Genomic DNA, 17,161 nt, shown 5'->3' with positions numbered 1-17,161 from the left:
GCCTCCCGGACCGGGGCACGAACCCGTGTCCCCTGCATCGGCAGGCGGACTCTCAACCACTGCGCCACCAGGGAAGCCCGATATATTATTTTTAATACACTGCTGTGCTGGTGCTGGTTTCCCACATGCTCTTGTATTCTAGGAGTTGAGGGAACCACTGTGGAGCAGGGGACAAAATCCCATCACCTCTAACATGTTCCAGAATCAGAACCCACAAAAGCAAACGGCCAAAACAAAACTCAAGGAAGATCGTACTTGGGATGGGGACTTGGCCACTGTGGCCCAAGAACATATCTTTAGGCTGGTCCAGCTTGTGGTGGGATAGCTGAGGATAATTTGCTGCATTCATGAATTTAACACTGTACATATCAATTATTCATGAACTTCTTGGAAAGTCCACATTGTAGTAAGTGGTCATTTTTCAAAGCCACGATTTTGAGTCTCATAATGCAAACTGGGATGTGATAGCTAATCCCCTAGCTGATGGGAGGGCCAAGCCAGCCCCTGCTCCCAGGCACAGTAACTGCTGGTGTTATAAAAGCTTGCGTTCTCTCTGGAAAATAGCCTAAGAGCCAACTCTAGGTGGGGACAAAAGAGGAGAGAAAATGAGTACAGGGCCATTGATGATTCTAGCAAGAAAAGGAAGAGTTTGGTGTGGGTTCAAGTAGAAAGTCTAATTCTGCCACGGCTTGGTTCCGTAATGTCAGCCAGTTTACCACTTCCTCTGCAGAAATAGGGAAAAGTGGTTTGTGACACTGTTTCAATGGGTTTTCCAGCCAACAAATAAATTGTTCATCAAACCAGAGATAAAACCTTAGTGAATGATGACAAGACGGTAAACTTAGGGAGTACATGTGAGTTAATTTTGGTGAGTTTATTTAAGTGGCAGAATCTATCTCAATAGTGGAATAAATCACTTTCATCTTATATTTATAGAATCATGAAAGGCCTGTGGGTGGTCACTTATATTTTTCCAGTTATATTTTAATGCAGTGGCTGAAAATCTTCCACTTGGCAACGGAGCACTCTCCTATTTACTCTGATGTGTAAAACAGAGGGAAGCAGAGCTACTCTGCATGACGTGAGAGCAGAGAACTCCATGATGTACCAAGATTTTCCCTCTCAGCACTGGGGCACCTGTGTGGGAACTCTTGCTTTCCACGGTTTGAGAGGTGCATTTTAGTTGGTTCATATACAGGTTCCAAGTGCCTAGCATGTGTCCAGGCATAGAATAAGCACTTAGTGAGTATTGGTGAGTGGATGGATGGGTGGGTAAATGGATGGATGATTGAATATATGGATAGATGGATGGATTATTGAATATATGGATGGATGCATGGCTGATCGAGTGGATCCTGAATAGATGCCTAGGTAGATAAATACATTAGGAGCGTGAGTGAATTTATGGAGGACTGACTAATAGATGGATAACTTCACATTCCAATCCTCCTTTCCACTATAACCTGCCCCACCCGTAATGCCACAAATGGCCAAGTAAAACGTGTCAGGGCCTTGACATGCCATTAGCTGACCTCTTATAGAGCTACATCCCATTGTAAGAAAAATACTGAACACCAAGCAGCCTCTTCCTCATCCCCATATCCCAATGTTCAGGGGATATCCCACAGCCTCACCCCAGGAGCACCTCCTCCTTTCCTGAGCTCTGTTGGGACCTTACCCTCTGTACTCCTGCCCAGGCCCCTTCCTCCCTCCCCTGATCTTGTTCTGCTGATTCATCCTTCAAGACCCAGCCCCTCTGTGTGGATATGTCCCTGACCTGTTCCCGGTACTCTGACTCTCTCCATCACAGTCTCCTGGTGACTAGGTGATATCACCAAGTGGGCTGAGAGGCTGCCCAAAACAGAAGGGGAGGGGACTCAGAAGTGCCCAAGCAAGTTAGCCTGCCCTGCCACGTCCCCTGCCCCAGTCCCTGCCGGGAGGCTGAGACCAGCCATTGGTGAGCAGAGAGAAGACGGTGCCTGAATCCTGTTCCACAGATTCCCTCCAATGACCTCAAGGCCTCACCCTAGTGGCTTCAGCAGTGGAGAAAGAGATGAACTACTGAGGCCAGACTTGCCAGGCAAGTGGACCTATGACAAATGTCTTCAGAATTTTTTTGTGACAGGAACCATCAGTCAGATCTCAGTCCTTGGCCCCCCCTTCTCCCTCTAGCCAGTGTCTCTGAAGGTGTGGGCAGGACTGGAGGCCTAAAGATGCTGGCTCAGCACCTCCACTGTCTCGGTGCCCTTTCTTTGTCAGTGCTCCCAGGTGGCTTCAGGCTGCAAAGAGCACTTGCCTGAACCCAGACAGAGTGACTGCACAGCTACCCACACACTACACTCAGCAAGGAATCAGTAGTGATGGTCTGCTTCAGTTTCCCTGCCCTGCACGTTCCCCAGTTTCCCAGCCTGCAGCCAGCCCTGACCCCATCCCCCGACGCAAGCCTGGATCTCATTGCCTCGCCCATTGTGTTCACCTGGCTCCCACCTCCTCCCCACCCTTTCAGACCCCTTCACCCACCCTGCAGTTAAAACGGCTCAAGAATAAGCGTCTTTCAGGCGACCAGGTACAGAGAGAGCAGAGGACAAACCCACTCTACAGCGAGTGAGTGGTACAACCAGGAACCGAGCCCCGTTCTCCTGCCTCCACCTCCACCGCACCCAACTCTCTTCCCCTGCTCTGGGCCCTAGTGCATGATTATCAGACACACCTGGGTTCAAATCCCAGCTCTGCCACAAAACTATGTGTGCAAACTTCAGCTCACCAAGATTCAGTGTCCTACAAATGCGGGTGACGATGGTACCTCACACAGAGGGGGCAAGCGCCAGACGCGGCCCCACACCCAGGCCACGGTCATGCAGGGCCTCTGACCCACCTGTGGTTCCCAGTCCCAGCCTTGAGCAGAGGTATGGAGGGGCGAGAGCTGGCTTCTGCCTGGCACAGCGGAGGCCCACAGATCCAAGCACCATCCCAGCCCCGAATGGGACCTTGGGACCCCATCTACAGAGTGGGGAGAGCACCAGGGTTGTCGCTGAGGCCTGTTCAAAGGAAGTCAGCTTGGCGAGGTGGAGGAACTCTCCTCAGAAGCAGCTGCCATCAAAGGCTTTCAGCTGAGCCCGGCTCCACGCTCCGAGGGCGGGTTTGCGGGCTTCCCCCACGCTCCACGCTCCGCCCTCCTCCCTCCACGCTCCTCGCTCCACCCTCCACGCTCCAAACTCCACGCCCCTCGCTCCACCCTCCACGCTCCCTGCTCCACCCTCCACGCTCCAAGCTCCACGCCCCTCGCTCCACGCTCCCCCCTCACGCTCCACGCTCCCTGCGCCCTGCTCCACCTTCCCCGCCCCTCGCTCCACGCTCCCCCCTCACGCTCCACGCTCCCTGCGCCCTGCTCCACCTTCCCCGCCCCTCGCTCCACGCTCCCCCCTCACGCTCCACGCTCCCTGCGCCCTGCTCCACCTTCCCCGCCCCTCGCTCCACGCTCCCCCCTCACGCTCCACGCTCCCTGCGCCCTGCTCCACCTTCCCCGCCCCTCGCTCCACGCTCCCCCCTCACGCTCCACGCTCCCTGCGCCCTGCTCCACCTTCCCCGCCCCTCGCTCCACGCTCCCCCCTCACGCTCCACGCTCCCTGCGCCCTGCTCCACCTTCCCCGCCCCTCGCTCCACGCTCCCCCCTCACGCTCCACGCTCCCTGCGCCCTGCTCCACCTTCCCCGCCCCTCGCTCCACGCTCCCCCCTCACGCTCCACGCTCCCTGCGCCCTGCTCCACCTTCCCCGCCCCTCGCTCCACGCTCCCCCCTCACGCTCCACGCTCCCTGCGCCCTGCTCCACCTTCCCCGCCCCTCGCTCCACGCTCCCCCCTCACGCTCCACGCTCCCTGCGCCCTGCTCCACCTTCCCCGCCCCTCGCTCCACGCTCCCCCCTCACGCTCCACGCTCCCTGCGCCCTGCTCCACCTTCCCCGCCCCTCGCTCCACGCTCCCCCCTCACGCTCCACGCTCCCTGCGCCCTGCTCCACCTTCCCCGCCCCTCGCTCCACGCTCCCCCCTCACGCTCCACGCTCCCTGCGCCCTGCTCCACCTTCCCCGCCCCTCGCTCCACGCTCCCCCCTCACGCTCCACGCTCCCTGCGCCCTGCTCCACCTTCCCCGCCCCTCGCTCCACGCTCCCCCCTCACGCTCCACGCTCCCTGCGCCCTGCTCCACCTTCCCCGCCCCTCGCTCCACGCTCCCCCCTCACGCTCCACGCTCCCTGCGCCCTGCTCCACCTTCCCCGCCCCTCGCTCCACGCTCCCCCCTCACGCTCCACGCTCCCTGCGCCCTGCTCCACCTTCCCCGCCCCTCGCTCCACGCTCCCCCCTCACGCTCCACGCTCCCTGCGCCCTGCTCCACCTTCCCCGCCCCTCGCTCCACGCTCCCCCCTCACGCTCCACGCTCCCTGCGCCCTGCTCCACCTTCCCCGCCCCTCGCTCCACGCTCCCCCCTCACGCTCCACGCTCCCTGCGCCCTGCTCCACCTTCCCCGCCCCTCGCTCCACGCTCCCCCCTCACGCTCCACGCTCCCTGCGCCCTGCTCCACCTTCCCCGCCCCTCGCTCCACGCTCCCCCCTCACGCTCCACGCTCCCTGCGCCCTGCTCCACCTTCCCCGCCCCTCGCTCCACGCTCCCCCCTCACGCTCCACGCTCCCTGCGCCCTGCTCCACCTTCCCCGCCCCTCGCTCCACGCTCCCCCCTCACGCTCCACGCTCCCTGCGCCCTGCTCCACCTTCCCCGCCCCTCGCTCCACGCTCCCCCCTCACGCTCCACGCTCCCTGCGCCCTGCTCCACCTTCCCCGCCCCTCGCTCCACGCTCCCCCCTCACGCTCCACGCTCCCTGCGCCCTGCTCCACCTTCCCCGCCCCTCGCTCCACGCTCCCCCCTCACGCTCCACGCTCCCTGCGCCCTGCTCCACCTTCCCCGCCCCTCGCTCCACGCTCCCCCCTCACGCTCCACGCTCCCTGCGCCCTGCTCCACCTTCCCCGCCCCTCGCTCCACGCTCCCCCCTCACGCTCCACGCTCCCTGCGCCCTGCTCCACCTTCCCCGCCCCTCGCTCCACGCTCCCCCCTCACGCTCCACGCTCCCTGCGCCCTGCTCCACCTTCCCCGCCCCTCGCTCCACGCTCCCCCCTCACGCTCCACGCTCCCTGCGCCCTGCTCCACCTTCCCCGCCCCTCGCTCCACGCTCCCCCCTCACGCTCCACGCTCCCTGCGCCCTGCTCCACCTTCCCCGCCCCTCGCTCCACGCTCCCCCCTCACGCTCCACGCTCCCTGCGCCCTGCTCCACCTTCCCCGCCCCTCGCTCCACGCTCCCCCCTCACGCTCCACGCTCCCTGCGCCCTGCTCCACCTTCCCCGCCCCTCGCTCCACGCTCCCCCCTCACGCTCCACGCTCCCTGCGCCCTGCTCCACCTTCCCCGCCCCTCGCTCCACGCTCCCCCCTCACGCTCCACGCTCCCTGCGCCCTGCTCCACCTTCCCCGCCCCTCGCTCCACGCTCCCCCCTCACGCTCCACGCTCCCTGCGCCCTGCTCCACCTTCCCCGCCCCTCGCTCCACGCTCCCCCCTCACGCTCCACGCTCCCTGCGCCCTGCTCCACCTTCCCCGCCCCTCGCTCCACGCTCCCCCCTCTACGCTCCCTGCTTCCCCCTCCACGCTCCGCTCCACGCTCCGCCCTCCACGCTCCTCGCTCCCCCCTCCTCGCTTTACCCTTCGCGCTCCACCCTCCACGCTCTCCGCTTCACCCTCCACGCTCCCTGCTCCACCCTCCCTGCCCACCCTCCACGCTCCCTGCTCCACCCTCCACGCTCCCTGCTCCACCCTCCACGCTCCCTGCTCCACCCTCCACGCTCCCCACTCCACCCTCCACGCTCCACCCTCCATGCTCCCTGCTCCACCCTACACGTTCCACGCTCCACCCTCCACGCTCCTCGCTCCACCCTCCACGCTCACATGGACCCTCCCCGCAGCCTACTCGCTGGTGTCCCCCCACCCTGCGTCCAGTTCTGCAGCCAGAGGGCGCTCTTAAAACACCGTGACCGCGCCCCTTCATGTCTCCTCTCTACCCTTGAGATAAGAGACAGTCTCTTGATTTGACCTTCATGGCGGGGCCCTGCCAGCCCTTCAAAACTCAGCAATGTTCTTTCAGCTGGTGATATACCTTCACCCTGAATAAGATGTAGGTCATGGCCTACTTTGACTACATGTTAAGGTGGTCCAGAAAAAGCAAAGCATCGTTTTAGGGAGAGAAAAATTTTACTTTAGCAAGATCCCAGAAACATGAGCGCCAGTGCACAGTGCCTGGTAGCCACAGAGTAGCATCTTGGCTAACAGCATGGGGCTTTGGCTGCCCATTGACCCGGGTCCCTCTTTGTGGGCTGAGTGACACTGGACAAGTAACCTGTCTAAAGCCCAGTTTCTCCACCTGTCAATTGGAGAGCCCATCATGGACCATCATAAGAATTAAATGAGATAACACAGTGCATGAAAAGTACCAAGCATGGTGCATGACACACAGTAGGTGTCCAGGAGATGATAGCTACTCATGCTGTATGTGGAGGGAGGGCCACATCTCAGGGATGACCTAGTATCTTGAGGTACAATTTCCTCTTGCTCATCAGCACCTTTGTAGAAGCTGCTTGGGAAGAAAGTCTAGGATAGGGGCAAAGCTTGCCTTACCCTCTGTCCTTTCCACAGCTGGTGCAGGGGAGAGCGAGGCAGAGCGGTGGGAAAGGGGGCTAGCATCATGTTGTTTCTCTGCAGTCATTTTTATCTTGTTGATGAAATGGACCCTGAATTTGGAAATTGGAAGTTTCCCTCATAATTTAAAGCAGCACCTACCTCCACCGGTCGCAGGAACTGGAAGATTAACTTCCCCCTGGCCATGCAGGCGGACGCCTGCACCAACTGGCTCCATCTGCAGGCATGGGTGTTGCCATCTCCACGCCTGGCTCGTGGTGAGCCTGGCACTGACACGAGAGCGAGGTTCTCATTTGCTGCTGAAGCAAGGAGAGGGAGAGGCGTCTTCAGGGTGACCCCATGGGACTGGCACCTCCGCAGCAGGTTCTGCGTGCTGAGCAGGGCAGGCATTGCACACACACATCCAACCCTAGCTTCTCATTCTGGGCACCTCCAGCCTTGCCACGGCCAGCTTTCTGGTAGCACATCTGCCTTGGACCGTGGGTGACCAGTACATCCCAAACCATCGCAGCAGCTGGAACAGACTGAACAGGACAGTTGAGAGCAGTGTGGACCCCATACACTCCTACCGTCCCCAAGGAGGGCTGCTGTCTCTGACATTCCCAAGCCCTGCCATTGGCTTCAAAGGTGAGAGGAAGAGGGTGACATTGGTTGGATGGCCAGCTGGCTTGTACTTTATCAGAGAGAATACGGTAGCAGAATGACCACTGGCTCAGCTCTAGTCCAAGCCAAAGCCTGGTCATTGGCTCAGGAGTGAAAGCACAGCGGACTAGATGAGTGGTGGCCAAAAGCTTGTCTCGTGAGCAGGGTAATCACTGTGTGAAATACTATGTTGAAAAGGATGCTGAGGCTGCCTCCTGGGCCAAACAAGAAGAGAATGATTGTCAGTTAGCCATACACTGGCTATGTATGATTGTGGTGGGTTACTTAATATCTTTGAGCCTCAGTATTCTCACCTATAAAATGGGGAGAACATAGCTTCAGGGATGAAGTGAGCTCTCAGCACAGAACCTACACATAGTGGGGGCTCTCAAAACAGTGGTCTGTGTTTGGCCCTCAAAGAATCCCAGAAATCTGCTTACCCTGGCATTTTCATATTAGAGGGTCAGGAAGCACGCATACTCAGCCAAAGCCCAAGGGAAGCTCCCTCTCCCCAGTGAAGGCACCTGCAGGGGAGCAGCTTACGATGAACTTCAGCAAGCAAAGGCTTGGCTCTCAGGCTAGGATGACATTCTGGCCCAGGCAGTAGGGCCTCGAGGCCAGCCCCTCCTAATGAAGGTCAGTAGGCTGCAAGAGCCACCAGCATGGGCCGGAACTGCTGGCAGGGCATGTTCATAGCTCAGGCAAAGGCCCCAAGTTCATGTTTCACCTACCTGTCCCTGACATGGGCTGAGTGTGGGAGAGGCTTTTGGAGATGGTGCTGGGAAGGGATGGGAAGGTACAGGAGGCCACAGTTGAGTTTCTATCTTCTGATTTGCATAAGTCCATGCCCTCACCTGGGAACAAAGCCCTCCTACAACTACCCAGGGAGGTAACCATCCACACTCTGCTTGATTACCACTCAAGACAGAGACCTCATTCCCCGGAGGCAGCTCAGGGCCTCCCTGCCACTTCCCCATCTGGTCTCAAGGCTGCAGCCACTCACTCAGTACATGGCTTGGGCACCTTTGGTGAGCCCAGGCCCAGTGCTGAGCTTGAGGACACAGAAAGCGATCAAACACAAGCCCTGGAAATCATGCATAATCATATGTGACAAATGCAGAACAGGGACTGGGACACAGGCTCTGGGAGGACAGACAGGGGGACCGCTTTCAGAACAGGGCCCACGAAAGCTTGCCCCTGACCCTGTGGCTCACTGAGTATCTGAAGCTGGCTCCCTATGGCTGTCCAGAGATGGGACCTGCACCCTCAGGAAGGGCTCATGCCTGGGGCAGGGGACAATGGACAGTGAGCTCGGGACTTTGAAGCTTGGGCCTGAGTTCTCACTTGGCTCAACCACAGAGTAACTGAGTAACCATGGGCTGGAGCCAAGCATCAGTCCACCCATCTATAAAAGGGGAAAACCACATCCCTGCCCAGCTGAGTGGGAGGGAATTAAGGGGTAGTCACGGACGCTCACTAATGTGGTGCTGGCTCTCCCTGAGCAAGGAAGCAAGTGCCCATGGATGGTCCTGGCTGATTCTAACCCTTCCCTGGGACCCCAGCCCCCAGGGCTCCATCATCTTATGGGAGGACAAAGCCATCATGGGCCCCAGAAGTTTCCTTTAGCAGGGTTCTCAGGGACCCACCATACCACACCCCTTCCTAGAAGCCCCTTCCCACCTCTCTGCACCTTTATCCTTGTTCTTCCCCTGCCTGGAATACCTCCTAGCTTCACCTCCTCTGGGAAGCCTTCCCTGATCTGATCCAACCCACTGTCATGTCTGGGTCAGTTACTGCTCTTAACCCCAGGCCTGTCTGATTTCCCTGGAGTCCCCTCGGTAGGTTTTGCCCCTGAGGCAGGAGACCAGTGTTGGAGGCCAGCACATCTGGTCCTCATACTCTGACCCCTATGTATCCCCCATCACTTCCCAAGACTTTGGTAAAGTCATGCTGACCTTTCAACGTCATGTCTTGGTGGAATAGAGTCCTTGTCTAGCACTGAGTCAGATTCAGTGGGTTCAAGCCTCAGGCTCTGCCGCTAATTTGCTCTGTGACCTTGAGCAAGTCCAATGCCCTCTCTGAGCTTCCTTTTTCCCTTCTGTGAGTTGGTTGAGCTCCTAGGCCAGAGGCTTCAGAGGAGAGGTGAGGAGGTCAGCCCTCACTAGCAGAGGCTCCTGCAGGCAGGGGGGCGAGGCGCTGCTCCCCTCGTCCCTGGAAGGAGCAGTCAGGACAGAGACCTGAATATCCTCCATTTATTTAGGGATGAATAACTCACAGGGCAGCAGGGAGGGAGGAGGGAGGTGCGGGGCAGGGCCCATGCCCCGGCTCAGCGTCCTCTCTCTCTCTGTCCACAGTAGCTCGATACGTCCTCTCTCTCTCTGTCCACAGTAGCTCGATGCGTCCTCTCTCTCTCTGTCCACAGTAGCTCGATGCGTCCTCTCTCTCTGTCCACAGTAGCTCGATGCGTCCTCTCTCTCTGTCCACAGTAGCTCGATACAACCGCACCAGTTACTTCTACCCGACGTTCTCGGAGAGCTCGGAGCACAGCCATCTGCTCGTGTCTCCTGTGCTGGTGGCAAGCGCAGTCATAGGCGTGGTCATCATCCTCTCCTGCATCACCATCATCGTGGGCAGCATCCGCAGGGACAGGCAAGCCCGGCTCCAGCGGCACCGCCACCGCCATCGCCGCCACCACCACCACCACCATCGCCGCCGCCGCCGCCGCCACCGAGAGTACGAGCACGGCTACGGTGAGCTACCGCCCACCCCGGGCCCTGGCACCCCTGTAGCCCAGGAGGCATCAGGGAGGCGGCAGCTCTGCCATGGGTGGCGCAGGGTGGTCAGAGGAGGCGTCCTCGAGGTCATAAGTAATCAGGAAGAGCTCAGAGGCACTCACCATGTCTCAAGGGCATAAGAAGCCCGGTTGTCTGCCAAGGGTGAGGCTGAAGGTCAGAGGGAGGGTGTGGTGCTCCCTCCCCAGCCCGGGCCACTGTGAGACCAGGCCTGCCTGTTCCTACTCTTGTATCACCAGCCTGACCCCCGGGGAGTGCAGGGCTCCTGCTCAGAGCAGGCCCACCCCCAACAAGGAGCCCAGGTACCACCCTCGACCTCCCCCCACCCCAGGATGTGGCTGGTCAGGCCCAGGACGGCCAGCACGCCCAGCTCACATAACTGGACCCATGCTCTCCACTCCTGCCCCTCCCCAGGCACCTCTTCCATGCTGCTTCCTGCCTCTGCACCTTTGCATATGCTCTTCCCCGTGCCCAGAATGCCCTTCCCCATACTTCCCCACCTGACAAAAGCCTTCTTGTCCTTCCAGACCTGGCTCAAATACCACCTCCTTTTGCAAGTTTCTCTGGCCCCTCCTCACCCACCCCCCCAGGCAGGGTTGACCCCCATTCCCTGTGCTTTCTTAGCATTGTACCCACACTCCCATCAGTACCCCGACACAGGATGGCTGTGTTGCATCGGTGAAAGCAGGAGCTGCACGTAGCTCTCCGAGAGTTGAGCTCACAGCCCACAACAGGACCTGGCCCACAAGAAGTACTCCACAGGCAAGGGAAGGAACCGCCTCATTTCATCCTCACAGCAAGAGCTGTGTTGGCCCATTTTAAAGACTGGGAAGCTGGAGGGACTTGTTGAATGGCCTGAGTGCCCCCGAGCCTGCGCCTCGTACTTAAAGCCTAGGAGAGATGCCCACAGGGGTTCCCTAGATTAAGGTTGAGAGGTCAACCTTGGCCTTGAGGAGAGAGATGGACCTAGGGGCAGGCTAGTCCATCCTGAGTCTGTGGTGGAGCCACAGGGCCTGTGCCACATGAGCAAGGCCCTGTCCCTGACATCAGAGCAGGTGGGGTGACAGCAGGCCACAGCCAGGCCAAGTCTGGGGTCAAGCCTTTGCTTACCCAGCCCCCGCTCTGCTGACTCACAGCAGCCCTGCAGCCCTGTTACCGGAGACCCCTCTGTGGGGCTTCCGCCTCTCTGCCCACTTCTATTCTCAGCTCTGGCTTTGGCACCTCCTTGGGGCCTCAGCAGGGAGCCTGGAGGTGCTGATGCTCCTACACCACCTTCTAGCCTTCAGGGGGTGCACAGGGGCTGCATGGAGCCTTGGAAAGATGCCAGGGAAGAGGGGACATGAAAGCAGCAGAGCACCAACAAACACCACCCTACTAGCCCTGGGGACCCTCTGTCCTTCAGATGCCCTCCCCCCGACTCTAGTGATTCAGCCCCTCCCGGGCTCCCTCCCACAGCTCTGGCTGTTCCTTCTCAGACTCTGGTGGATTCCTATTCTCTGAGGAGAGGAATATTAAGGTCCCTCAGAGCCCAACCCTGGGCCCTGGGTCCTCTCTCTGTACCCACCCCATCTGTACCCATGTCCATCTCATCCACCTGCCAGCTCCAGGCACCACCCACCACCCTCACCCAGACGTCCCCGAGACACCACCCCCTGAAGTCTCAGAGGCACCTCAAACCCAGGGGGTCCAAAACAGTCTTAATCTTCCGCTTCTTACTGCACAACCTCAGGAAAGTTGCTTAACCTCTGTGAGTCATCTGTACAATGGGTACACAGGGACCCACCCCAAAAAGTTATTGTCAGGACTAAATTAGCACAGTACCTGGCTTATGAGTAAGTGCTCAGTAAATGTTAACTATTTTCATGATCTCTCCCTACCACCCCGAGAATACCTACTCCAGGGCCACTTCACTAATGCTGCAACCTCCACACCTGCCAGCCACCGGCCTGGCACCTCCAAGGCATTCTCCACAAGACAGCCAACATGACTGAATTGTGACTCTACTCAACACTACTCAGTGGCTCCCCACTGCCCTCAGGACAAAGTTGGTCCTCCTCTGTCTGCCCACAGAGCCCTTCTGTAGGCTGGTCAGGTGCAGAGAGAGGAACCAGCAAATGTTTGAGAATGAATGAAGGAGTGAGTGAATGAGAGAGACACAAAGACCGAGAAAGGAAGGAAGGAAGGAAGGAAGGGAGGGAGGGAGGGAGGGAGGGAGGGAGATTCTCCTTCCATAAGATGGAAATACCTTGAGCTTTAGGAGACAGATCTGGTCCCCTTTCACTTGCCTGGGCTTTAGAGCAAGTGGCTTTATATCCGATTCGTCATCTGAGGGAAGGGGGTAGCCACTTTCCCCCACTCACAAATTGTTGAGGGTGAATGAGATCGTGAGGCTAGAGCACTGAGGTGTTCATGGATGCAAATTCCTCCTCCCCCCTCTCCCGGGCCTGTCAAAGTTGTTAACCTCGGATTTGGGCTGAATAATGAACCGAAGTATATCTTAACTTGGGTAAATAAGGGAAGAGGGAGATGTGGGCCTCCCTGGACCATTTGTTGAAGACAGGAAAGGAGAGGAAATAAGAAAGGAATTTTGGGAGTTCAAATAGGGTGTGTGTGGGGGGAGGGGGTTCTTTCCAGCTGTTCCTCAGGACCTCCACCCAGCTGGATGTCTGGGACTGACCTGGGTCATCTCAGGATTGGCGTCTGGGCTAGGTGAGTGCCTCAGGGAAGCCTCAGTCTCCCTGAGACGCTCAGCCTCTGGGGGGCCCAAGAAAAGCAACCCAGGGAGAGATGTGAACAGCAGAGTGGTTCGGCCCGGTCAGCTCTCAGACCTGCCCACCAGGAAATAGCCTTAGCCTTCCCGAGGTCTGGACAGCCATAGCTCCCCCCACACACTGGCACTACAAGTGGGCCCTCCCCGCAGCAACGCTGGCAGGGATGGGATCCCGGCACCAGAGCCCAGTGGCCTCGGTTCCACTTCTGTCCTCACGCACTTATTTCAGGTTTTCCTCTCTCCTGAGTTTCTTCCCCAATTTCTTCGCAAAATTCTCATCCTTCAGCTGGTGCCCTAAAAGGAAACAAATCTCATTTCAGCTCCTTCTTACAGCATATGTTATTGGGTTCCTTTTTCCTAGTAGAAAAGTAATATGTGTTCACTGTGGAAAACCTTTAAAATACAGAAAATATAAAGAAGAAAATAAGGGTTCTGATCCTGTCCGCCAGACAGAGCCGCTGTTAATATGTTTGGAATATTTTCTTCCGAGAGCTTTCTCGATGTCCATAGATAACCCTGGGACTGCACCTGCAGATGTGTTTCAGATCCAGATTTTTTCCACTCATTGTTGTATCGAGGTGAGAAAAAGAGATTTGGGGAGTAGAAAGAGCAATCTTTGGGGTCTACAGACTATGCATGAATTCCAGCTCCACGTTCTACCAGCAATGCGACCCTGAGCCTCTGGCTGTAGAATGGAAAGGGCAACTACAACAGTGCTGCTGACCTCAAAGAAAGGTCATGAGCCCCACCCAAGACAGACAAGCCCCGCCCCGATGTTACGCCCTGCCCTCTGAGGGGAGGAGCCACCTGGGAGCCCATTGGAGGTGGGGAGACCTCGTGTCTCAACCAGTTATCTTTGCAGTTCCCACTGTCCGCCCCGCCCCGGTCCCCCCACCTCTACCAGACCTGTCAGAAACTGGGAGGCAGAGGAGCTGGGACATCCAGCCACCCTCGGCCCAACCAATAATTTGCTGTGTGGCCTCCAGCAAGACACTGAGCCTCTCTGAACCCCCGCTGTAGAATGAGAAGATTGTACTCCATTGGCATTTCCTAAGCAGTGTTACTAGGTCTCAGAAAATAAGATTCCGTGGCCAAATGCTGCACAAGCACAGTTAAATGTGTTTCTCAGCTGTGGGACATTTCGGAGCCTTTGATGTACTATGTGATAAAAACAAAAACAAGAACAAACAAAAAAAACCAGAAGAGAGTGTAGTATATGTAGTCATCAGAGAAACCCCTTTTCTCCCTGGGATACCTAAAGGGAGGGAGGCCTGACCCCAGAGACCGCTGCTGTCCTCATTCCCTGACACTTCCTCCCCATTTTTGGTGCCCCAGCCCTTCTCCACAGCTCAAAGCTTCCTGTTCACACTACAGTCTTCTTTCACAACTCCCCCTCTTGGCTCAAGCTGTTCTGTTCCCTCTGCCAGGCCTGCCCCTCTTCCCCTGGCTGATTTCTAGACAAGATTCAGCTCTGGGAGCCCTTCCCCCCAGGAAGCCTTCCCTGACCTCCAAGCTGGGTCAGGCCCGTCTCTGCTCCCACAGCCCCAGTACAACATCTGTCAAAGCTTGTGACATGCTGCCCACTACCAGGCTGTCTGCAGGACAGGCTGCTCACTACCCTGGGAGCCCCGCCAGGGAGGGGCCAGCTCTGCTCCCTCTCTGTGACCCCCATGCCCAGCAGGGTACTGGCGCTCATATTCTGGGGCTGTTGCTGACGGAATGAAAGCAGCCCTGGTTGGTAAGGGGCAGGATGGTGAGTTGGAGAGAACAGAATCTCAGTGGCCTCAGGCAGACCTGTGAGGACCCTCCCTGGCACCAGCCTGAGGCCCGGGCTGAATCTCCGTTCCCTGCAGTGTCCGACAGGCACACGTATAGCCGCTCGAGCCACGGGACACGCTACACCTGCAGCCCTGCCGAGGACTGGCCTCCACCCTTGGACCTCAGCTCTGATGGGGACGTGGATGCCACGGTGCTCCGAGAGCTGTACCCAGATTCTCCACCAGGGTAAGGAGGCCTGAGAGGGCAGGGCTCTGGGCAAGAATCCCCAACCCCCATGGGAAACAGCAACACCCCAGATGGCATAAATGCAGAAAACATCTGCTCAGTGGGCATGGCCATCTCCTCGCCCTCCTGACCAAGCTGGTCCCTGTAAGGTGGGGCGTGACTCAGCAGATGTCCCTGAGAGACACTGGAAAAGGAAAAAGAAAGAAACGCTCAGCTCCTTCAGGCTGGGTGAAGAGGTGAGGTGGAAGGTCCAGGCCTCAGCCCCTTAGTTTGCGCCCCCAAAGCCCAAATCACATCCACTGGGATAGGCATCATTGTGTCCAGACTGCACTCGTGGCCAGCAGGTGGCCCTGTCCCATGGGGGGTATTCTTCCCTGGGGAGCCTTTGGGTCCTATCCTGTCCTGCCAGCCACCCTCAGGCACATCGCCACCAGTTTGTACATGAAAAGAGGAGTCTGGACCTCTATCACTTCCCCACCAGGAGACCACCTGGGCCCCACAAACAGCCCCATCCTCCCCATCACCCTTTACCCTCTGCCCCAGGGGCACTGGGAGGTATGAACTTCGCCTGCAGGTGGGTGCTTTTTCACCCTGCAGCCATGGGCCCCAGGGACACCTTCCTAACCCTGGAAGGGCCACTTTGGGGTGAGTTGAGACCCAGAAGTGTCTGGCAGCCTGAGGCTGCTCCCACCAGCACCACCCATGCTCGGTGCCCAGCCTGCAGATGCTCCAGCAGCAGCGGCTACAGTTCTGAGCCATCTGAGACCCAGAATTCGGTGGCTCGCTCACTCACGTTCACACGGAACACTGGGGCTGAGTCAGGGCCAGAATCCAGGTCTCGGTGGTTCTGGGGTGCCCCTCCCCAGGGAGTAGAGGGGTTTCATCGGATTCAGTGTGACAAAGGCCTGACCTGGTCCATGCTGGGGCAGCTTGTCGCTGCGGCTAGGCCCCCGGCCCTCGGGGGCGACCCCGCCACCCACCACTGAGGCCGGCTTGCACAGGGCCCTGAGGGAGCCTATTCTCTTGCAGTTACGAGGAATGTGTGGGGCCGGGGGCCACTCAGCTGTACGTCCCCACAGACGCCCCGCCCCCCTACACGCTGACCGACTCCTGCCCTGCGCTGGACCGCACCCTGGATGCGGGCAGTGGCCACAGCCCCGGCCAACACCAGCAGGCACAGAGACCGCAGGGCCAGAGTGGCCTCCGCACCATTTCCGTGGACACCCTGCCGCCTTATGAGGCCGTGTGTGGGGCCAGTCCCCCCGCATTGGGCCTGCTGCCACTGCCGGGACCAGAACCAGGGCCGAGGAGCTCCCAGGACTCGCCCACCCCAACCCGGGCCCCAGCCTCAGGCCCAGAGAGGATTATGTGAGGGACCCAGCGGCCGGTCCTGCCAGCCCCTCAGAGCTGAGCCACACCTTTCAGGCACGCAGGGGCGCGCACGCGCGCACACGCACGCACGCACACACACACACACACAGAAGCTCACACAGATGTGCACACATGGCACTCCCACATGTACACACAACTTGGACACACGCACACACTGACGCACCCATGTGCGCACACACATCCAGACGCCCCACGTGTGCAGACGTGCACACACACAGGCCCCCCCCCCACACACACACACAATCCCATCTGCGAAGGTTTCATTATAAAGGAAGCTCTCCTGACCTCCCAGTCTCCTCCCCAGCCTGTCAGTGATGCCTCTGTAGCCAATGCGGGGAGAAGCGAGGTGGAGAAGGGACCAGGGCTCATCCCGCCCTCTCCATGGGCCTGTCTGCCCCGCCCGCACCAGGCAGGCTGTGCCCAAACGCTGATTCTGCCTCCAAAAACTGCTCAACCGTCCCAGGTAGCTGCCTGCCCCGACCCCACCCCAGAGCAGCTGGCCCTCCCGGCTGGCAGGAGAGGCCTCAGTGAGGCTCAGCTCCGCACTGTCCCTATCTCCCAACCCCAGGGCAGAAGAGCCACAACGTCAACACCCTGCCACTTATAGGGTAAGGGACCCGGGTCTGGGGGCTCAGGCACAACCTGGAGACCCTCGCAGCCCACCTTGCCCATCCCTCGCCCAGTGCCCTCAGTCTGGTGGTGCTAGCGGAATCATCTCCGAAGCCCCCACCCCAAGCCACGGGTGATGGGCAGGGCCCTTGGTAGGCATGCGGTGGTGGTAGTGGGTCACAGCTGTGCCCACGTCAGTCCAACCACTGCCCAGGACTGAGGGTCT

General features: G+C 58.7%; 1 protein-coding gene across 1 annotated transcript in view; it reads left to right on the top strand.

Annotated features, from left to right (window-relative positions):
• The window catches only part of BEAN1 (brain expressed associated with NEDD4 1), a 41,055-nt gene extending 24,749 nt beyond the window's left edge, over positions 1-16,306 (top strand). Inside the window, exons 5-7 of the mRNA XM_007457334.1 lie at positions 9,855-10,118; positions 14,784-14,934; positions 15,964-16,306. Of these exons, the coding sequence (XP_007457396.1) occupies positions 9,855-10,118; positions 14,784-14,934; positions 15,964-16,306 (758 nt within the window). The remainder of the gene's footprint in view (positions 1-9,854; positions 10,119-14,783; positions 14,935-15,963) is intronic.
• Positions 16,307-17,161: the final 855 nt, after the last annotated feature.

Source organism: Lipotes vexillifer, unplaced genomic scaffold (genome assembly GCF_000442215.2).
Source record: "Lipotes vexillifer unplaced genomic scaffold, Lipotes_vexillifer_v1.1 scaffold504, whole genome shotgun sequence".
Lineage (NCBI taxonomy): Eukaryota > Metazoa > Chordata > Mammalia > Artiodactyla > Lipotidae > Lipotes > Lipotes vexillifer.
The sequence above is the reverse complement of the archived record's forward strand: the minus strand, read 5'-3'. Positions and strand labels throughout refer to the sequence as shown.